This window comes from Mauremys mutica, chromosome 13 (genome assembly GCF_020497125.1).
Source record: "Mauremys mutica isolate MM-2020 ecotype Southern chromosome 13, ASM2049712v1, whole genome shotgun sequence".
In the NCBI taxonomy this organism is placed as follows: domain Eukaryota; kingdom Metazoa; phylum Chordata; order Testudines; family Geoemydidae; genus Mauremys; species Mauremys mutica.
Genome location: NC_059084.1, coordinates 53,858,450 through 53,878,076, shown reverse-complemented (window position 1 = coordinate 53,878,076; position 19,627 = coordinate 53,858,450). Strand labels below are relative to the sequence as shown.

Below are 19,627 nucleotides of genomic sequence, written 5' to 3'. Positions count from 1 at the left end.
AGTGGTTCCTTCTGGCCTTGGAATCTGTGAATCTAGAAACCTCTTAACCTTCTCTTGAGCAAGCTGAATAGACCCAGCCCTTCCCCTTCTCTCTCTTTGTAAGGTGGGAAGACACTGACATTGAGGCTCTCTTCTGAGCCCTTGGTGTGGTGGGTAGAGGTGTGCGTGTCTGTGGGAATGGCTTGTGTACAATGATTTATTGGTTGTCTTGTGCATGGACTCGGTTGTTGGGTATAAGAACTGTGCGTAGAGATCCTCGCTATTAACCTGACATCATGTTCATGACAGTTTCACGTGGCTAATGGTTTCTTTCTTTCTTTCTCCTCCACACACAGGCTGGGATTTCCAAGGGAGCCCAAGAGAGTAAAAGTCAATGGGAATTGGGCACTCTCTTTTTAAAAAACCCGCCTGTAGAGTGAGTGTTTCAAAGCCCCCTCAGGGAAGCGGATGCCCGCTATCCACTCATTTTAAGTGTCCAAATCCCTTAGCTGGCTTTCCTATCCCCAGGCCCTGAACTTCTTGCCCCCAGATCCCAGCGAAGAGCTCCGCTTGGCACACGTCCCCGTGATTCCCTGCCTGGTGCAGTGCGTGGGCCTCCGCCGCAGAGCTTGCTGCATGGATGGGGAGAATGTCACCATGGTGACACACTTTGTATTGCTTGGCCTCACCGAGACCTGGGAGCTGCAGCTGGCCCTCTTTGCCCTCTTCTCCATCATTTACCTGCTGATCCTGGCGGGGAACGGCCTCATCATGGTGACGGTGGTCAATGACCGGCGCCTCCACACCCCCATGTACTTTTTCCTGGGGAACCTCTCCTTCATCGACATCTGCCACGCTTCAGTCACGGCCCCCAAGATGCTGGCTGATCTCCTCTCTGCCGAGAAGACCATCTCCTTTGGGGGCTGCATGGCCCAACTTTTCTTCCTCCACCTCTGTGCCTGCGCCGAGATCTTCCTCCTGACCGTCATGGCCTACGACCGCTACATGGCCATCTGTCATCCGCTTCAGTACCCCATGCTCATGAGCCTGCGAGTGTGCACCTGGCTGGTGGGGGCCCTGTGGTCTGGAGCCACCGTCCACTCCCTGGTGCAGACTGTGCTCACCGTCTGGCTGCCCTACTGTGGCCCCAACGTCATCGATAGCTTCTTCTGCGACGTGCCACCTGTCATCAAGCTGGCCTGCACCGACACCTATCTGACAGGGGTGCTGATTGTCTCTAACAGCGGCATGATCTCTCTCACCTGCTTCCTGGCCCTGCTAGCCTCCTACCTGGTGATCCTAGTCTCTCTGCAGAGCCGGAGCGTTGAAGGGCGGCGCAAAGCGCTCTCCACCTGTGGTTCCCACTTGGCGGTGGTGGCGTTGTTCTTTGGGCCATGCATCTTCATCTACACCCGCCCTGCCACCAGCTTCTCACTGGACAAGGTCGTGTCAGTTTTTTACACGATGGTGACCCCGGTGCTCAACCCGGTGATCTACACCCTAAGGAACCAGGAGGTGAAGGGGGCCATGAGGAAACTGAGGGAGAGACAGATTTTCTCCAGGGGGAAATAGGGTAATGTTCAGACAGATGGGGTCCTGAGGGAGGAGAACCCTCCAAGGTAGGAATGGACCAGTGCATGGGGAAATGAGGTCCAAAGGGATGGATTGGAAGACACACAAAAACACACACACACAAATACACAAACAAACACATTTTTTCTTTCCCAACAAACAATAAAGCGGAGCTGCTGCAAATCCAAGGGAATGTAACAACAAAGCAGGAAGGAAAGGAAAGCTCTCCTGGGTCCCAGCTGGACACAGAGTCCGATGCACTGAACATGGGCTATCAGCTGATATTATCCCCGAGCTTAACTGATCCAAAGGCCCAAGCTCGCGTGATTAAAGTTACTTATTCGTTAATGTTCTGGGGAGTCAGGAGTGCCAGGAAACTCCAGCTGTGGAATTCTCATCCGCACATCCTCTGCTCCCCACCAAATTTCACCAGCAGTTAGAAGAGAATTTACTTTGGAATCTGTCACACAATCAGGGTCTGCTCAATAGAGCATGTGGGGAGCCCAGGACTGGCCTAGCAGGGGACTATGGGTTGGGACTGAGGGACACAAGCAGAGCTGGAGGGTGGGGGGAGTGCAGGGGGCTGTGGTTGGGATAGAGGGCCTCCAGCAGAGCTGAGTGTGTGGGGTCTCATAACTAGTCATATGTGACCATAGATATTTGAGTTTACCAAGGGTCACTCAGTGGAATATTTCGCAATAGAACCCAGGAGTCTGGTCTCCCAGCCCCCCTGATCATCCCAGTGGTTCTCAACCTTTCCAGATGACTTCCCCTTTCAGGAGTCTGATTTGTCTTGTGTACTCCCAAGTTTCACCTCACTTAAAAACAATTTGCTGACAAAACCAGACATAAAAATACAAACGTCACAACACACTTTTACTGAACAATGGCCAACTTTCTCATTTGTACCATATAATGATACAATAAATGGGTGGGAATATAAATATTGACTTCCATTTCAGTGTACAGAGCAGCATAAGCAAGTCATTGTTGATATGAAATTTTAGTTTGTACTGATTTTGCTAGTGCTTTTTCTGTATCCTGTTGTAAAACTAGGCCAATATCTAGATGAGTTGATGTACCCCCTGGAAGACCTCTGCGTACCCCCATCTAACCCCTCCTGGGGGAATGCAGAGGTCTTCCAAGGGGTACCTGTACCCCTGGTTGAGAACCACTGCGCTAACCCACTAGACCCCACTCCTCACCCAGAGCTGAAGATAGAACCCAGGAGTACCAGCTCCCAGATTTTACCCCCCCCAAGTTTTGGGGGTTTTGTCTGCATGGGGGTGAGAAGCTTGAATAGGTGACGGGTTTATGGGCAGGTGGGACATTACTAGTTCCCTAGGGGTCACTCCAGTCCATCGATGACTGGTGGGAATGCAGTGAGAGTTCGAGAGTGGAACAGCCCGAATGCAACGTGCTGGGAATGTTGTCACTTCTTACACCAGCCGGCTTGTGCAGTCTCTCTTGAGAGCTGATTTTGCTTCTGTTTCTGCCATCTGCCTCATCACACTCCTGTTGCTACTTTTAATTAGCTCCTGAACAACTCGTTCCAGAGGCAGCATCATCCGAGCTGGACTTCCTTTGAAAACTTGTAACGGGACCCAGAGGAATTGATTAGAAGGATGCAAACTTGTGCTGGAGACTTTGCAATGGCATGAAACAGAGATAAGGGGCCAGATCCCTAATGGGTGTAAGTCAGACATAACTCCACTGGAGTCAGTGGGGCCAGATTCCACACTGGTGCAAACTGGCCATAATTCCACTGGAGTCAATGGGGATCCAGGTCCCCAGGTAGTGTAAATCACCAATAGCTCCAGTAGGGTCAATGGGACAGATTCCCGGCTGCATTAAGTTACCCACTCATTCATGCACCAAGGGTTTAGACCTGTCAACTTGGGAATGGCCAGGCCAGATCAGACTGGGGCCCATCCAGCCCAGTTTTCTGTCTTGACAGTGCCTGGTACCAGCCATGGAAACTGCCTAGAGGGAAGTTTCCCCCACCCCCTGTCTGTTAGTGTTGGGTTTATGTTCAGAACCTGGAGCGTTTATGGCCCTTCCAAACTGTGTAATGCAACTCTGGATGTTATCCTTAGCCATCTTGTTAAGTGAGATGTGTTAAACCAGAGGCTGAGGTCAGAACAGATTAGATGAGCCTTAAGAGACAGTTAAACCAACAAATGAGGTATTTGAGCCCACCCATCAGTTTAGACTTTGTGGGCAGAGAGCACCAAAGGGCTTTGTCATTGTAGGTCTGTGGTACAACACAACAAAGGGACACAGGGCTAGAGAGAGACAGCAGCAAGGGAGAAGGAGAGCCAACCAGCCGGCTGAAAGAGGTTGGTGTCTGGAGCAAAGAAGCTTTCCCTGGTTTTTGCTTCTCTCCTGTATCTGGAGAAGCAGGACAGTACGCTCCTTGTAAATAAACACGAGTCCATCTGCAAAAATACCAGAGTCCTTTGTCGATTTCTGCTCCCAGCCAGAACACCCCTAGCTCATCAAACTTGGACTAGCCACTATGTCAAAAGGGATAACGATATAAACGTGGCTCTGTATGAAGCCCTGCTCAGGGGAGCTGGGCAAAACTCAGGATTTCCATGCCACGGGAAAACTGGACATTTTGAAATTTGTTTTCATTCTGAAATCAGAAAGAAAAACAACAAAAGTTCAAGCTTTCCCACTTTCAGGTCAATAAAAATGTTCTGTTCTGATTTCTGTTTTAAAAAATATTGTACATTACGATTGATACAATAATGTACAATGAAGTAGATTTTGAAATAAAATGAAACATCAACAGGTTTCATTCCGATAAGGTCAGAATGAAATATTTTGACTTTCTCAAAATGTTTTCTCCCCCCATCCCGCCCATCAAAATTGACATGTTCCCATGAAAAGTTTCAAATTCAACAAAATGTCCTTTTTTGACAGAAAATGTTCAGGTGGAGAATGTTTGACCTGCTGCATTGCGAACTCTCAGTGGTACCATGAGGTATTGAGTTCCTGTAGCTAAATATTTCTTGTGATTACAGGCAGAGACAGGCTAACACCTGAATATTTTTGCTGAAAAATGCAGATTTTGGATTGACTGAAACATTTCATGCATAAGAATAAGAAACATAAGAATGGCCATACTCAGTCAGACCAAAGGCCCATCTAGCCCAGTAGCCTCTCTTCAGACAGTGGCCAGTGCCAGATGCTTCAGGAGGAATGAACAGAACAGGGCAATTATTAGGTGATCCATCCTCTGTCGTCCAATCCCAGCATCTTGCAGTCACAGGCTTAGGCAGTGATGGACCTATCCTCCATGAACTCCACCATGCATTTGTGTCTATTGATAGGGAAAAATATTCTGAAAAAATAAAAATGTTTCATTTTGACATTTTAAAAATAAAATGTTTTGATTTTTTGATTTGAGATTTTTTTGTTTCAAAGTTTACTTTGATTTTATTAATTTAAAAAAAAAACTAAAAAAATGAAACAAAAAATTCAGTTTCAGGTTGAAGGAGACATTTCATTCTACCCAAAATTATCCCTCCCCTTCCGCCCTACATAATTTTTTGATACTGCCAGAGAACCAAAAATAATTTATTTTGTTAGCTCTGGTAAGCAGCACTCAAGCTTAACCCCCTAACCCCATCCTCCAGTGGGCCAGTTAGCTTGACTATAAGCCACCACTTAACTTGAACTAGAAATTGGTGAGTGTGTATAGGAGCTGGGTTAGGGGCGATACTCAAGTTACACCATGAGCGATCACGGCAGTGAAGACAACCCCTAAAGATGGACAGATACCCAGATAAAACAGTGATGGGTGGTGGAGAAGAGATAAATATTCATAGAGTCATAGATACAAAGGCCAGAAGAGACCACTGTGATCATCTAGTCTGGCCTCCTGCATGACCCAGGCCAGAGAACTGCCCCAAAAACGATTCCTTGGGACTCAGGGTCATTTGATTCTGGAATTGACCTGCCTCGCCTGCAGTTTGCGCAGTGCCTGCTGCATGTCCTCGTTCCTCAGGGTGTAGATGATGGGGTTAAGCAGTGGAGTGACAGCCGTGAAGAACACTGACACCACCTTGTCTGCGGCCAGGCTCTTGGCCGGCCTGAGATAGATAAAGATGCAGTGGCCCAGGAAGAGCGTCACCACCGTCAGGTGGGCGGCGCAGGTGGAGAGTGCCTTGTGCCGCCCCTCGGAGAAGTGGTTCCTCAGGGAGACGAGGATGATGCCGTAGGAGACCACCAGCACCACGAAGCAGATCACGGAGATGAGCCCCGAGTTGGAGACGATGAGCACCTCAAAGACATAGGTGTCAGCGCAGGCCAGCTTGAGGACCAATGGGACGTCGCAGAAGAAGTTGTCAATGGCATTGGGGCCACAGTATGGGAGGTTTAGGGTCAGGGCAGTCAGGGCCACGGAGTGGACCAGCCCACCCAGCCACATGGCTGCAGCCAGCTTCAGGCAGAACTTGTGGCTCATGATGGTGCCATAGCGCATGGGGTTGCAGATGGCTGCGTAGCGGTCGTAGGCCATGATGGTGAGGAGGAAGATCTCGGTGCAGGCGAAGAGGTGGAGGAAGAACATCTGGGCAATGCATTCGCCAAAGGAGATGGTCTTCCTCTCCACTAGGAAGTCAGCCAGCATCTTGGGCATCACCACTGAGGAGTGACAGACGTCAATGAAAGAGAGATTGCTGAGGAAAAAGTACATGGGGGTGTGCAGGCATTGGTCGTAGGCAATGGTGAAGACAATGAGCGTGTTCCCCAGCAGGATCAACACATAGATGACTGTGAAGAAGGCGAACAGGACCAGCTCCAGGGTGTGGTTGGTGCTCAGGCCAGAAAGGATGAACTCATTCACCCTGCTCTCATTCCGTGCCACCATGTTCCGTCTTGGGTTTATTGCCCCTGGAAGAACAGACATGATGGGAGAGGCAGGTAGTTAGTTGAGGGATAGATGTTGCAAGAAGTGATGGCAGTTATTTGGTACCAATATTCTGAAGCCCTGTGTAAGAGGAGAGCCAGGAAAAATGTGCAGAATACACGCACAAGGAGAACCATGCAACACCTGGAGAGCTGGTCAAAACTTGGGAATTCTGTTCCACAGGAAAATTCCAGGGTTTAAAAAACAAAAATGTTCTCATTCTGATTTGGCATAAAAACTTGAAAATTCAAAATTTCCTGCAGAAATGAAATTGTGAAATTTAACATTTCAGAAAAATCATACAGTTTGTTTTACTTTTTTTAAAAGATGAAATGGAGCATCTGGCTGCCCTGACTCCTGGGGTCTCCCTGGGCTCCCCCCGATTCTGGGAGACTCAAGACTCTGCCCCCGACTCCAGCTTTAAAATCTGTTCAAGAGGAGAGAAGAACAAAAATACATCCAATAAGGGAGCCCTGCAGAACGCATGCAAAGGAGAGCTATGAAGAACGCATGCGATGGGAAAGCCATGCAAAAATCCATGCCACAAGAGAACTGTTGAAAATGCATGCAAGGGAAGAGATGTGGAAAACGTTTGCAACAGGACAGCTGTGAAATACGTGTGAGGCAGGAAATCTGTGTGAAATGTGTGCAACCGGAGAGCTGTGCAAAATGCATGCAGTGGGATAGCCATGTAAAACGCATGCAGGAGAAAAGCTGTGCAGACTGGTAAATGGATCAAGCTCTGTTCCAGGCCCGTTGGGCTGCTTGAGCAGAGTCCCAGTTCTTTCCCTGCTCCCTCACACATGCTCTAGGGGGTAGTAACCCTCCACAAGTGCATGACAGCATTCTATCCCCTATCCTTGCTTGGTTGGGCCCTGTAGGGGCCTAGGTGATGGCCACCGTCTTGGCTAGCTAACCAGGGATTGACCTGTGGACCTTCATGGTTAATAGCATGGGCTGCTGCACCTTGAGTGAGCCAGGCTTCGCTCACTGCCGCTGGCACAGACCCGTATCCCCAGCAAATGGGGCTCAGTGGGGGCATAGAAGGCCACAGCCTACTGCAAATAATAAGGGCTGGTCAAGCATTTCCCTGCGCAAAGAGTTTTAAATGAACAATTCGCTTTTGTTCAGAAAACTTTGTTCAGTTTTTGTTTTTTTTTAATTTTCTGATTTTTTAAATTTTACAAAAATATTTTTAACACCCTTTCCCCTATTTCCCCCCATTCCCTGCATTTTTCAGTAGGAAAATGTCAAAAGGCAGTAACAGGTGACAGATGTTAGTTGTGTCACTTAATGGAGATCTGGAAGAAGTTTGGTTACAATGCCAATGAGAGCCAGATATAACTTGAAGAGAACAGAAGAGAACAGAGAAAATTATAATATAACAGAGGAAATTAGGAGAGAAGAGAAAACACTGATAACTTTTCATTGACAGTGAAATTTTTTTCCATGCATTTTTTAATAAAATAAATCAGAAGTGTTTGAAATTTTCCTAGACTTTTAGGCCAGACGGGACCATTATGATAATCTACCCTAACCTTCTCCACCACACGGACAAGATAATGTCACCCAGTAATTTCTGCATCAAGCCCATAACCTCTGTTTGAGCTAGAGGGAGTCTGTAGGAAAGTCCTGTAGCCTTGATTTACGGACTCCAAGTGACGGAGAATCAACCACATCTCTGCGTAGGTTGTTCCAATGGTTTAGTTCCACTCACTGTTCAGACTTTGTGTCTCATATCTAGTCTGATTTTCTGGTAGCTTCAGTTTTGATCAATTGGATCTCATGCCCTTTGCGGCTCAATTTCAGAGCTGTCTGCTGCCAGAAGACTTTTGCACATGTAGGTATATCTATCCGACGTAGACGTGTCCTGAGCGTGAAGGGAGCAGAGAGACACGGTTATGAGAGGAAATGGAAGGAGGTGATTCAGGGGCCGTAAGCCAGGAGATAGCAGCTATCACACACACAGACATGCACTTCTTCCAGCAGAGGCAGCAGACAGACAGACATTACAGAGAGATAGATGGGACAGCTTTCTCTCTCTCATACACATCGGCATTCTGAGCAGGGCTCATTCAGTCAGTAGGGGACAGACAGACAGACAGATGCACTTTAATCTTCCCTCAAAGAGAATAGCAATAGCAGATCTTAAGGTGGCCATCCTGCAGCAAAAAAACTTCAGGACCAGAGTTCAAAGAGAAACTGCTGAGCTTCAGTTCATCTGCAAATTTGACACCATCAGCTCAGGATTAAACAAAGACTGTGAATGGCTTGCCCACTACAGAACCAGTTTCTCCTCCCTTGGTTTTCACACCTCAACTGCTAGAACAGGGCCTCATCCTCCCTGATTGAACTAACCTCGTTATCTCTAGCTTGCTTCTTGCTTGCATATATATACCTGTCCCTGGAAATTTCCACTACTTGCATCCGAAGAAGTGGGTATTCACCCACGAAAGGTCATGCGGCAAAACGTCTGTTAGTCTATAAGGTGCCACAGGATTCTTTGCTGCTTTTACAGATCCAGACTAACACGGCTACCCCTCTGATACTTCCCTCAAAGAGAGGTGCCAGCATAAACCAAATTTAGTTACGTTACTTGACTAGGTTACCTGGGGAGGTGTGGAATCCTCAAGAATAATTACGCAGGCCAAAAAAGAATTTGAAGAGCAATTAGCAAAAAAGACAAAAACTGGCAGCACAATGTTTTTTTAAGTCCATCAGGAGCAGGAAGCTGCCAAACAATCAATGGGGCCACTGGACCATCCAGGTGCTAAAGGAACACTCAAGGAAGACAAGACCATTCCAGTGAAGCTCAGTGAATTCTTTGCATCTGCCTTTACTGCAGAGGATGTGAGGGAGATTCCCACACCTGAACCATTATCTTTAGGTGACAAAACTGAGAAACTGTCCCAGATTCAGGGTCATTAGAGGACATTTTGGAACAAACGGATCAATTAAACAGTAATAAATCACCAGGACCAGATGGTATCACCCAACAGTTCTGAAGGAAATCAAATATGAGATTGCAGAACTACTAACGGTGGCATGTAACCTATCATTTAAACCAGCCTCCATATCAGACGACCGAAGGGTAGCTAATATAATGCCAATTTTTAAAAAAGGCTCCAGAGGCACACCTGACAATTACAAGCAGGTACACCTAACTTTAGTACCAGGCAAACTGGTTGAAGCCATAGTAAAGAACAGAATTAATCAGACGCATAGATGAACATGATACAGTGGGGAAAAGTCAACATGGCTTTTGTAAATAGAAATAATGCCTCACCAATCTATTAGAATTATTTGAGGGTGTCAACAAGCATGTGGACAAGAATGATCCAGTTGATATAGTGTACTTGGACTTTCAAAAAAACTTTGACAAGGTCCCACACCAAAAGCTCTTAAGCAAAGTAAGCTGTCATGGAATAAGAGGGAAAGTCCTCTCATGGATCAGTAAATGGTTAAAAAAATAGGAAAGAAAGGGTAGGAATAAATGGTCAATTTTCACAATGAAGAGAGGTAAATAGCAGGCTCTCCTAAGGATCTGTACTGGGAACTGTGTTATTTAACATATTCATAAATGATCTGGAAAAGGGGATGAATAGTTAGGTGGCAAAATTTGCAGATGATACAAAATTACTCAAGATAGTGTAGTCCAAAGCAGACGTCAAAGAGTTTCAAAGGGATCTCACAAAACTGGGTGACTGGGCAACAAAATGGCAGATGAAATTCAATGTTGATAAATGCAAAGTAATGCAGGTTTGAAAACATAATCCCAACTATACATACAAAATGATGGGTCTATATTAGTTGTTACTTCTCAAGAAAGAGATCTTGGAGTTTTCATGGATAGTTCTTGGAAAACATCTGCTCAGTGTACAGCTACAGTCAAAAAAGCTAACAGAATGTTAGGAACCATTAGGGTAGGGATAGATAATAAGACAGAAAATATCATATTGCCTCTATATGAATCCAAGGTACGCCCACACTAAGAATACTGTGTGCATTTCTGGTCACCCCACCTGAAAAAGACATACAATAATTGGAAAAGATGTAGAGTAGGACAACAGACCTATTTGGACACAGACTGGCTAACCTAGTGAGGAGGCCTTTAAACTAGGTTTGATGGGGACAGGTGAGCAAAGCCCACAGGTGAGTGGAGAACATGGAGACCTGGGAGATGGGTCGGAAATAGGAGGGAGCATGGGCTATAATGGCAGAGAGAAAGGAGGGTCAGGGCAAAACTGGGAGGCAAGATCAAACCAGTATCTTAGATGCCTATAGACAAATGCGAGAAGTCTGGGTAATAAGCAGGAAGAACTGGAAGTGCTAATAAATAAGTACAACTATGACATTGTTGGCATCACCGAAACTTGGTGGGATAATACACATGATTGGAATGTTGGTATGGATGGGTACAGCTTGCTCAGGAAGGATAGACAGGGGGAAAAGGGAGGAGGTGTTGCATTATATATTAAAAATGTACACACTTGGACTGAGGTGGAGCTGGACATAGGAGACAGAAGTGTTGAGAGTCTCTGGGTTAGGCTAAAAGGGGTAAAAAGTAAGGGTGATGTCATGCTAGGGGTCTACTACAGGCCACCTAACCAGGTGGATGAGGCTTTCTTTAAACAACTAACAAAATCATCCAAAGCCCAAGATCTGGTGGTGATGGGGGACTTCAACTATCCAGATATATGTTGGGAAAATAACACAGCGGGGCACAGACTATCCAATAAGTTCTTGGACTGCATTGCAGACAACTTTTTATTTCAGAAGGTTGAAAAAGCTACTGGGGGGGAAGCTATTCTAGACTTGGTTTTAACAAATAGGGAGGAACTCATTGAGAATTTGAAAGTAGAAGGTAGCTTGGGTGAAAGCGATCATGAAATCATAGAGTTCACAATTCTAAGGAAGGGTAGAAGGGAGTACAGCAAAATAGAGACAATGGATTTCAGGGCTTGGCTACACTTACAAATTTGCAGCGCTGCAGCAGGGTGTGAAAACACACCCTCTCCAGCGCTGCAAATTGCGGCGCTGCAAAGCGCCAGTGTGGTCAAAGCCCCAGCGCTGGGAGCGTGGCTCCCAGCGCTGTCCGTTATTCCCCACAGGGAGGTGGAGTATGGACAGCGCTGGGAGAGCTCTCTCCCAGCGCTGGCGCTTTGACTACACTCAGCGCTTCAAAGCGCTGCCGCGGGAGCGCTGCTGCGGCAGCGCTTTGAAGTGTAAGTGTAGCCAAAGCCTCAGGAAGGCAGATTTTGGTAAGCTCAGAGAGTTGATAGGTAAGGTCCCATGGGAATCAAGACTGAGGGGAAAAACAACTGAGGAGAGTTGGCAGTTTTTCAAAGGGACACTATTAAGGGCCCAAAAGCAAGCTATTCCGCTGGGTAGGAAAGATAGAGAATGTGGCAAAAGACCACCTTGGCGTAACCACGAGATCTTGCATGATCTAAAAAATAAAAAGGAGTCATATAAAAATGGAAACTAGGACAAATTGCAAAGGATGAATATAGGCAAACAGCACAGGAATGCAGGGGCAAGATTAGAAAGGCAAAGGCACAAAATGAGCTCAAACTAGCTACGGGAATAAGGGAAACAAGACGACTTTTTTATCAATACATTAGAAGCAAGAGGAAGACCAAGGATAGGGCAGGCCCATTGCTCAGTGAGGAGGGAGAAACAGTAACAGGAAACTTGGAAATGGCAGAGATGCTTAATGACTTCTTTGTTTTGGTCTTCACTGAGAAGTCTGAAGGAATGCCTAACAGAGTGAATGCTAATGGGAAGGGGGTAGGTTTAGAAGAGAAAATAAAAAAAGAAGTTAAAAATCTCTTAGAAAAGTTAGATGCCTGCAAGTCACCAGGGCCTGATGAAATGCATCCTAGAATACTCAAGGAGCTAACAGAGGAGGTATCTGAGCCTCTAGCTATTATCTTTGGGAAATCATGGGAGACAGGAGAGATTCCAGAAGACTAGAAAAGGGCAAACATGGTGCCCATCTACAAAAAGGGAAATAAAAACAACCCAGGAAACTACAGACCAGTTAGTTTAACTTCTGTGCCAGAGAAGATAATGGAGCAAGTAACTAAGGAAATCATCTGCAAACACTTGGAAGGTGATAGGGAATAGCCAGCATGGATTTGAAAAGAACAAATCATGTCAAACTAATCTGATAGCTTTCTTTGATAGGATAATGAGTCTTGTGGATAAGTGAGAAGCGGTGGTATACCTAGACTTTAGTAAGGCATTTGATATGGTCTCGCATGATATTCTTATCGATAAACTAGGCAAATACAACTTAGATGGAGCTACTATAAGGTGGGTGCATAACTGGCTGGATAACCGTACTCAGAGAGTAGTTATTAATTGTTCCCAATCCTTCTGGAAAGGTATAACTAGTGGGGTTCCGCAGGGGTCTGTTTTGGGACCGGCTCTGTTCAATATCTTCATCAATGACTTAGATATTGGCATAGAAAGTATGCTTATTAAGTTTGTAGATGATACCAAACTGGGAGGGATTGCAACTGCTTTGGAGGACAGGGTCATAATTCAAAATCTTCTGGACAAATTGGAGAAATGGTCTGAGGTAAACAGCATGAAGTTTAACAAAGACAAATGCAAAGTGCTCCACTAGGAAGGAACAATCAGTTTCACACATACAGAATGGGAAGAGACTGTCTAGGAAGGAGTACGGCAGAAAGGGATCTAGGGGTTATAGTGGACCACAAGCTAAATATGAGTCAACAGTGTGATGCTGTTGCAAAAAAAGCAAACGTGATTCTGGGATGCATTAACAGGTGTGTTGTGAGCAAGGCATGAGAAGTCATTCTTCCGCTCTACTCTGCGCTGGTTAGGCCTCAACTGGAGTATTGGGTCCAGTTCTGAGCACTGCATTTCAAGAAAGATGTGGAGAAATTGGAGAGGGTCCAGAGAAGAGCAACAAGAATGATTAAAGGTCTAGAGAACATGACCTGTGAAGGAAGGCTGAAAGAATTGGGTTTCTTTAGTTCGGAAAAGAGAAGACTGAGAGGGGACATGATAGCAGTTTTCAGGTATCTAAGAGGGTGTCATAAGGAGGTGGGAGAAAACTTGTTCACCTTAACCTCTAAGGATAGAACAAGAAGCAATGGGCTTAAACTGCAACAAGAGAGGATTAGGTTAGACATTAGGAAAAAGTTCCTAACTGTCAGGGTGATTAAACACTGGAATAAATTGCCTAGGGAGGTTGTGGAATCTCCATCTCTGGAGATATTTAAGAGTAGGTTAGATAAATGTCTATCAGGGATGGTCTAGACAGTATTTAGTCCTGCCATGAGGTAATTGGGGTAAAGTGTGTAATATTTCCTCTCAAGGTCCCTTCCAGTCCTAGAATCTATGAATCTATGAAAACAAAAATGATGAGGGGTATGGAACAACTGCCATATGAGGAGAGATAAATAAGACTGGGACTTTTCAGCTTGGAAAAGAAATGACTAAAGGGGGATATGATAGAAGTCTATAAAATCATAAATGGTGCAGTGAAAGTGAATAAGAAAGTGTTATTTACTCCTTCGCATAACACATTAACCAGGGGTCACCCAATGAAATTAATAGGCACACAGCCTGTGGAAATCAACTTGTAGAACTCATTGCCAGGGGATGTTGTGAAGGCCAAAAGTATAACTGTGTTCAAAAAAGAATTAGCTATGTTCATGGAGGTTAGGTCCATGAACTGCTATTAGCCAAGACAGTAAAGGATACAACCCCATGCTCAGGGTGTCCCTAAACCTCTGACTGCTGGAAGATGGGATTGGACAACAGGGGATGGAGATCACTGGGTAATTGCCCTGCTCTGTGGCATTGGCCACTCTTGGAAGACAGGATACTGGGCTAGACAGACCATTGATCTGACCCAGTAAGACCGTTTTTATGTTAATCCCCATCTTTTGAGGTTTTTTAAGAACAGGTTGGACAAACACCTGGCAGGGAGGGTTTTGCTTGGTTCTGACTCAGTAGGGGGGGAATGGACTAGATCATCTCTCACGATCCCCAAATTGGTACATTTAATAAGATCATAGCAATCTTCTGTGCATACGTCTCTAATAAAGGTGAAACAAGCAGTCAAAAAATGTGAAATCCCAAAGTAGCCAAGGTTTTCTGAAGTTATGACAGAAATAGTAAAGCAACAAAAACCAAACAAAACTACCCCCTCCAACCAATCAAACCTAAATAGAAGCAGAAATATTTTTTAAAAAATCCAAATTGACTGAAAAAAAACTTACTCTTGTTGTAGTTCCCAATGCTTAGGGCTCTCTGGACAATCGTTGCATCTGGGCTAACTCCTAATACTTCGCTTCTATGAAAATTTGGGACTTCTCTGTCTAAAGCAGAAGCAGCAGAATTGCCCTTTGTGCCTGTCTCTGATTATTTTAATTTATCAGAGAAATCAGTGATAGTTTGTATTTAACAGGCAGTTTCTGTTTTGTTGCCAATAATATCAAAATCATTGGTGAGTAGGTTAACTCTTTGTTCCTGCTTTTAGGGTTCTGTAACAGACAGCTGGTGATTTACCAGGGGAAGCTTTCTTGACTAATTTTCCAACAATCTTTGTTGTGCAAATAGGAACCTAGTGGTACAATTTCTCGGTCTACTTCCTCAGAATGCAGTGACTCCTGGGCTAATTCTGTGTTGCTCTTCCTAGTCATTAATGCTCAATCGTCTTATAACAGAAAGATTTCTAGGTGAATTCTCCCTGCAGGAGATCCCCATAACATTTAGCCCCAGAGATCCAGAGCTGCTGCAGGGCTGTGTTCTCAACCCCAACTATATAACCTTTTGCACTGCTGTAAATTCATTGCAATGTGACATCAATTTGTGCTGGTCCCTAAGAAAAGTTTTGTACTCCAGGGACTTGATGTTGTCTGACTTGCAGCTGAGTTGCAAGGGGAGTTGTTAAAATGTCCAAAGTTTTTGAAGGTACAAACTTTGCAACAGTTTAACAGCTGCCACTGGGATTGGAGTCCTAAAGTTAGATCCACAGCTGGTGTTAATCAGCAGAACTCTATTGGAGTCAATGAGCCAGATCCCCAGCTGGTGTAAATTGGCCATTGTTCCAATGGGGTCAATAAAGCGGCACTGATGTACTGGAGCAGCTGAGGATCTGGACACTGGAAATGTGTCTGTGAAATGGCCTTTAGGATGGAGAGCATCTGTTTAACTAATTTCTCATGCCCAGTTCTGCCTTTTTAATTGTGTTGCAAGTTAACTGTGTGGCGGATATACACCAGTGTAAGAGAGAGCAGAATTTGGCCCATAACATAGTTACATTAGCAGACATCACCAGAGCATCAGCAGGAGACAATGGAGGTGGAGCATTAACATTGAGAATGGGGTGGCCATTAGGCAAGGCCAAACACCTTTGCCTGAGTTTTTAATAAGGGGAATGAAAAGTTTAGAGGTGGTGGCAGGGTAGCTAATGGGGAGGGAGAGCTCAGCAGTTTGAGTATTGGCCTCCTAAACCCAGGATTGTGAGTTCAATCCTTGAGGGGGCCATTTGGGGTAAAACCAATACTTGGTCCTGCTAGTGAAGGCAGGGGGCTTGACTCACTAACCTTTCAGGGTCCCTTCCAGTTCTATGAGATAGGTATCTATTAATGGCAACAAGGATATGGAGGTAGAAATTACCACATCCGAGGTGGAAATCAAGCTCAAACAGCATAATGGGACTAACTTAGGGGGCCCAGATCATCTCCATCCAAGAATTTTAAAGGAACTGGCACATGAAATTGCAAGGCCAATAGCAAGGATCTTTAATGAATCCATAAACTCAGGGGCCATACCCTGTGACTGGAAAATTGCTAATATAGTTCCTATTTTTAAGAAAGGAGGGGAAAAGTGATGCAGGAAACTACAGGCCTGTAAGTTTGACCTCAATTGTATGCAAGGCCTTGGAACAAATTTGAAAGAGAAAGTAGGTAAAGACATAGAGGTGAACAATAATTGGGATAAAATATAACATGATTTTACAAACTGTAGATCCTGCCAGACCAACCTGATCTCCTTCTTTGAGAAGATAACTGATTTTTTTAGACAAAGGAAATGCAGTAGATCTAATCTACCAGGATTTCAGTAAGGCATTTGATACAGTTCCACACGGGAAATTATGAGTTAAGTTGGAGAAGATGGGGATTAATATGAGAATTGAAAGGGGGGGCGGGTAAGGAACTGATTAAAAGATAGACTACAATAGTTGAGGCTACATTTTAGTCATAGGTATTTTTAGTAAAAGTCATGGACAGGTCACGGGCCATAAACAAAAATTCATGGCCCATGACCTGTCCATGACTTGTACTATATATCCCTGATTAAAACTTGGGTGATCTGGGGAGTGGCCCAGGACCCCCACTGGTGCTGGGGGGTGGGGCTGGGTATTGGTGTGTGGCCCAGGACCCCTGCTGCTGCTGAGGGGGTTGTTGTCAGGGCTGGCAGGCTCCCTACCCAGCTCTGTGCGGCGCTCTGGAAGCGGTGACATGTCCCTTGACTCCTGTGCAGAGGGACAGCCAGGGAGGCTCTGTGCACTACCCCTGCCCTGAGTGCAGGCTCCACAGCTCCCATTGGCCAGGAACCAAGCTGTGGGGGCAGTGCCTGTGGGTGGAGGCAGCACACGGAGCTGCCTGGCTGCACCTCCGCCTAGGAGCTGAGGAAGGGACATGTCGCCAGTCTGGGGAGCCCTCCGAGATAAGCGCCACCCAGAGCCCTCACCCGCTCCCTCACCCCAATCCCCTGCCTCAGCCTGGAGCCCCCTCCTACACCCCAAACCTCTCGTCCCCGGCCCCACCCCAGATCTTGCACCCCCAGCTGGAGCCCTCATCCACTCCCACACCCCAACCCCCTGCCTCAGCCCTGAACCCCCTCCCACACCCAAACTCCTGCTGCTGCTGGGGGGGTGGAGTGGTGGCCCAAGTCTGCCCCAGCAGCAGTTGGTGTGGCTGGCCCAGGGGCTGCCCGAGCTGCTCAGGAGGTCCCCGGGCCAACTGCACCCGCCGCTGCAGAAGTCGTGAGGTCACGGAAAGTCACAGAATCCATGATTTCTGTGGCCTCCATGACAGACTTGCAGCCTTAACAATGGGTCATACTGAAGGGTGATCTGTCAGGCTGGAGGGAGGTTAGTAACAGAGTTCCTATGGGATTGGTCTTGAGACCAATCTTATTTAACATTTTTATTACTAACATTAACACAAAAAGTGGGAGTATACTAATAAAATTTGCAGATGACACAAAGTTGGGGGGTATTGCTAACATGGAGGAGGACCGGAATATCCTACAAATCAATCTGGATGACCTTGTAAACTGGAGTTATACAAAAGGGTTGAACTTTAATAGTGCAAAGTGTAAGGTCATAAGTTTAGGGACAAATAACAAGAATTTTTGCTATAAGCTGGGGACTTATTAGTTGGAAGTGACAGAGGAGGAGAAAAACCTGTGTGTTTTGGTTGCTCACAGGATGACTACGAGCTGTCAATGTGACGTAGCCTGAAAAAGGCTCGTGCAATCCCAGGGTGATTCAGGCGAGGTATTTCCTGTGGAGACAGGGAATTGTTAGTACCATTGTACAAGGCACTGGTGAGACCTCATCAGTGTGCAATTCTGGTCTCCCATGTTTAAGAAAGACGAATTCAGACTGGAACAGGTGCAGAGAAGGGCTACTAGGATGATCAGAGGAATGGAGAACCTACCTTATGAAAGGGGCTCCAAAGAGAACATAAGACCATAAGAATGGCCGTACTGGGTCAGACCAAAGGTCCATCTAGCCCAGTATCCTGTCTACCAACAGTGGCCAATGCCAGGTGCCCCAGAGGGAGTGAACCTAACAGGTAATGATCAAGTGATCCCTCTCCTGCCTTCCATCTCCATCCTCTGACGAACAGAGGCTAGGGACATCATTCCTTACCCATCCTGGCTAATAGCCATTGATGGACTTAACCTCCATGAATGTATCCTCTTTATAGTCCTAGCCTTCACAACCTCCTCAGGTAAGGAGTTCCACAAGTTGACTGTGTGCTGTGTGAAGAAGAACTTCCTTTCATTTGTTTTAAAACTGCTGCCCAGTAATTTCATTTGGTGGCCCCTAGTTCTTGAATATGGGAATAAGTAAATAACTTTTCCTTATCTAATTTCTCCACATCACTCATGATTTTATAGACCTCTATCATATTCCCCCTTAGTTGCCTCTTTTCCAAGCTGAAAAGTCCTAGGCTCTTTACTCTCTCCTCATATGGGACCCGTTCCAAACCCCTAATCATTTTAGTTGCCCTTCTCTGAACCTTTTTTAATGCCAGTATATCTTTTTTGAGATGAGGAGACACATCTGCATGCAGTATTCAAGATGTGGGCGTACCATCGATTTATATAAGGGAAATAATATATTCTCAGTCTTATTCTCTATCCCCTTTTTAATGATTCCTAACATCCTGTTTGTTTTTTTGACTGCTGCTGCACACTGCGTGGACATCTTCAGAGAACTATCCATGATGACTCCAAGATCTTTTTCCTGATTCGTTGTCGCTAAATTAGCTCCCATCATATTGTATGTATAGTTGGGGTTATTTTTCCCAATGTGCATTACTTTACATTTATCCACATTAAATTTCATTTGCCATTTTGTTGCCCAAGAGCTTGGCTTGTTTAGCATAACCAGTTGAAGACTGAGGGGAGATCTGATTGCTCTCTCTAAATACATCAGAGGGATAAATACCAGGGAGGGAGAGGAGTTATTTAAGTGAAGTGCCAAAGTGGACACAAGAACAAATGGATATAAACTGGCCATCAACATGTTTAACCTTGAAATTAGGTGAAGTTTTCTAACCATCAGAGGAGTGAAGTTCTGGAACAGCCTCCCAAGGGGATCAGTGGGGGCAAGAAAACCTAAGTGGCTTGAAGCCTGAGCTTGATAAGTTCATGGAGGGGATGGTGTGATGGGACTGCCTACAACAGCATGTAGCTGCTCTGCAACTGCTAGCAGTAAATATCTCCAATGGCTGGTGATGGGACACTAGATGGGAAGGGCTCTGAGTTACTACAGAGAATTCTTTCCCTGGTGTCTGGCTGCTGGGTCTTGCCCACATGCTCAGGGTCTAACCGATCACCCTATTTGGAGTAGGGAAGGAATTTTCTCCCTGA

The 19,627-nt window shown here is 45.7% G+C and overlaps 2 protein-coding genes across 2 annotated transcripts; one reads left to right on the top strand and one right to left on the bottom strand.

The window, feature by feature from the left end:
- The first annotated feature begins 615 nt into the window (after positions 1 to 615).
- LOC123348197 (olfactory receptor 1509-like) lies at positions 616 to 1,551 on the top strand. Its single transcript, XM_044985658.1, has one exon. The coding sequence runs from the start codon at positions 616 to 618 to the stop codon at positions 1,549 to 1,551; it is 936 nt and encodes a 311-aa protein (XP_044841593.1).
- A 3,943-nt stretch (positions 1,552 to 5,494) lies between these two features.
- LOC123348198 (olfactory receptor 4E1-like) lies at positions 5,495 to 6,430 on the bottom strand. Its single transcript, XM_044985659.1, has one exon. The coding sequence runs from the start codon at positions 6,428 to 6,430 to the stop codon at positions 5,495 to 5,497; it is 936 nt and encodes a 311-aa protein (XP_044841594.1).
- Positions 6,431 to 19,627: the final 13,197 nt, after the last annotated feature.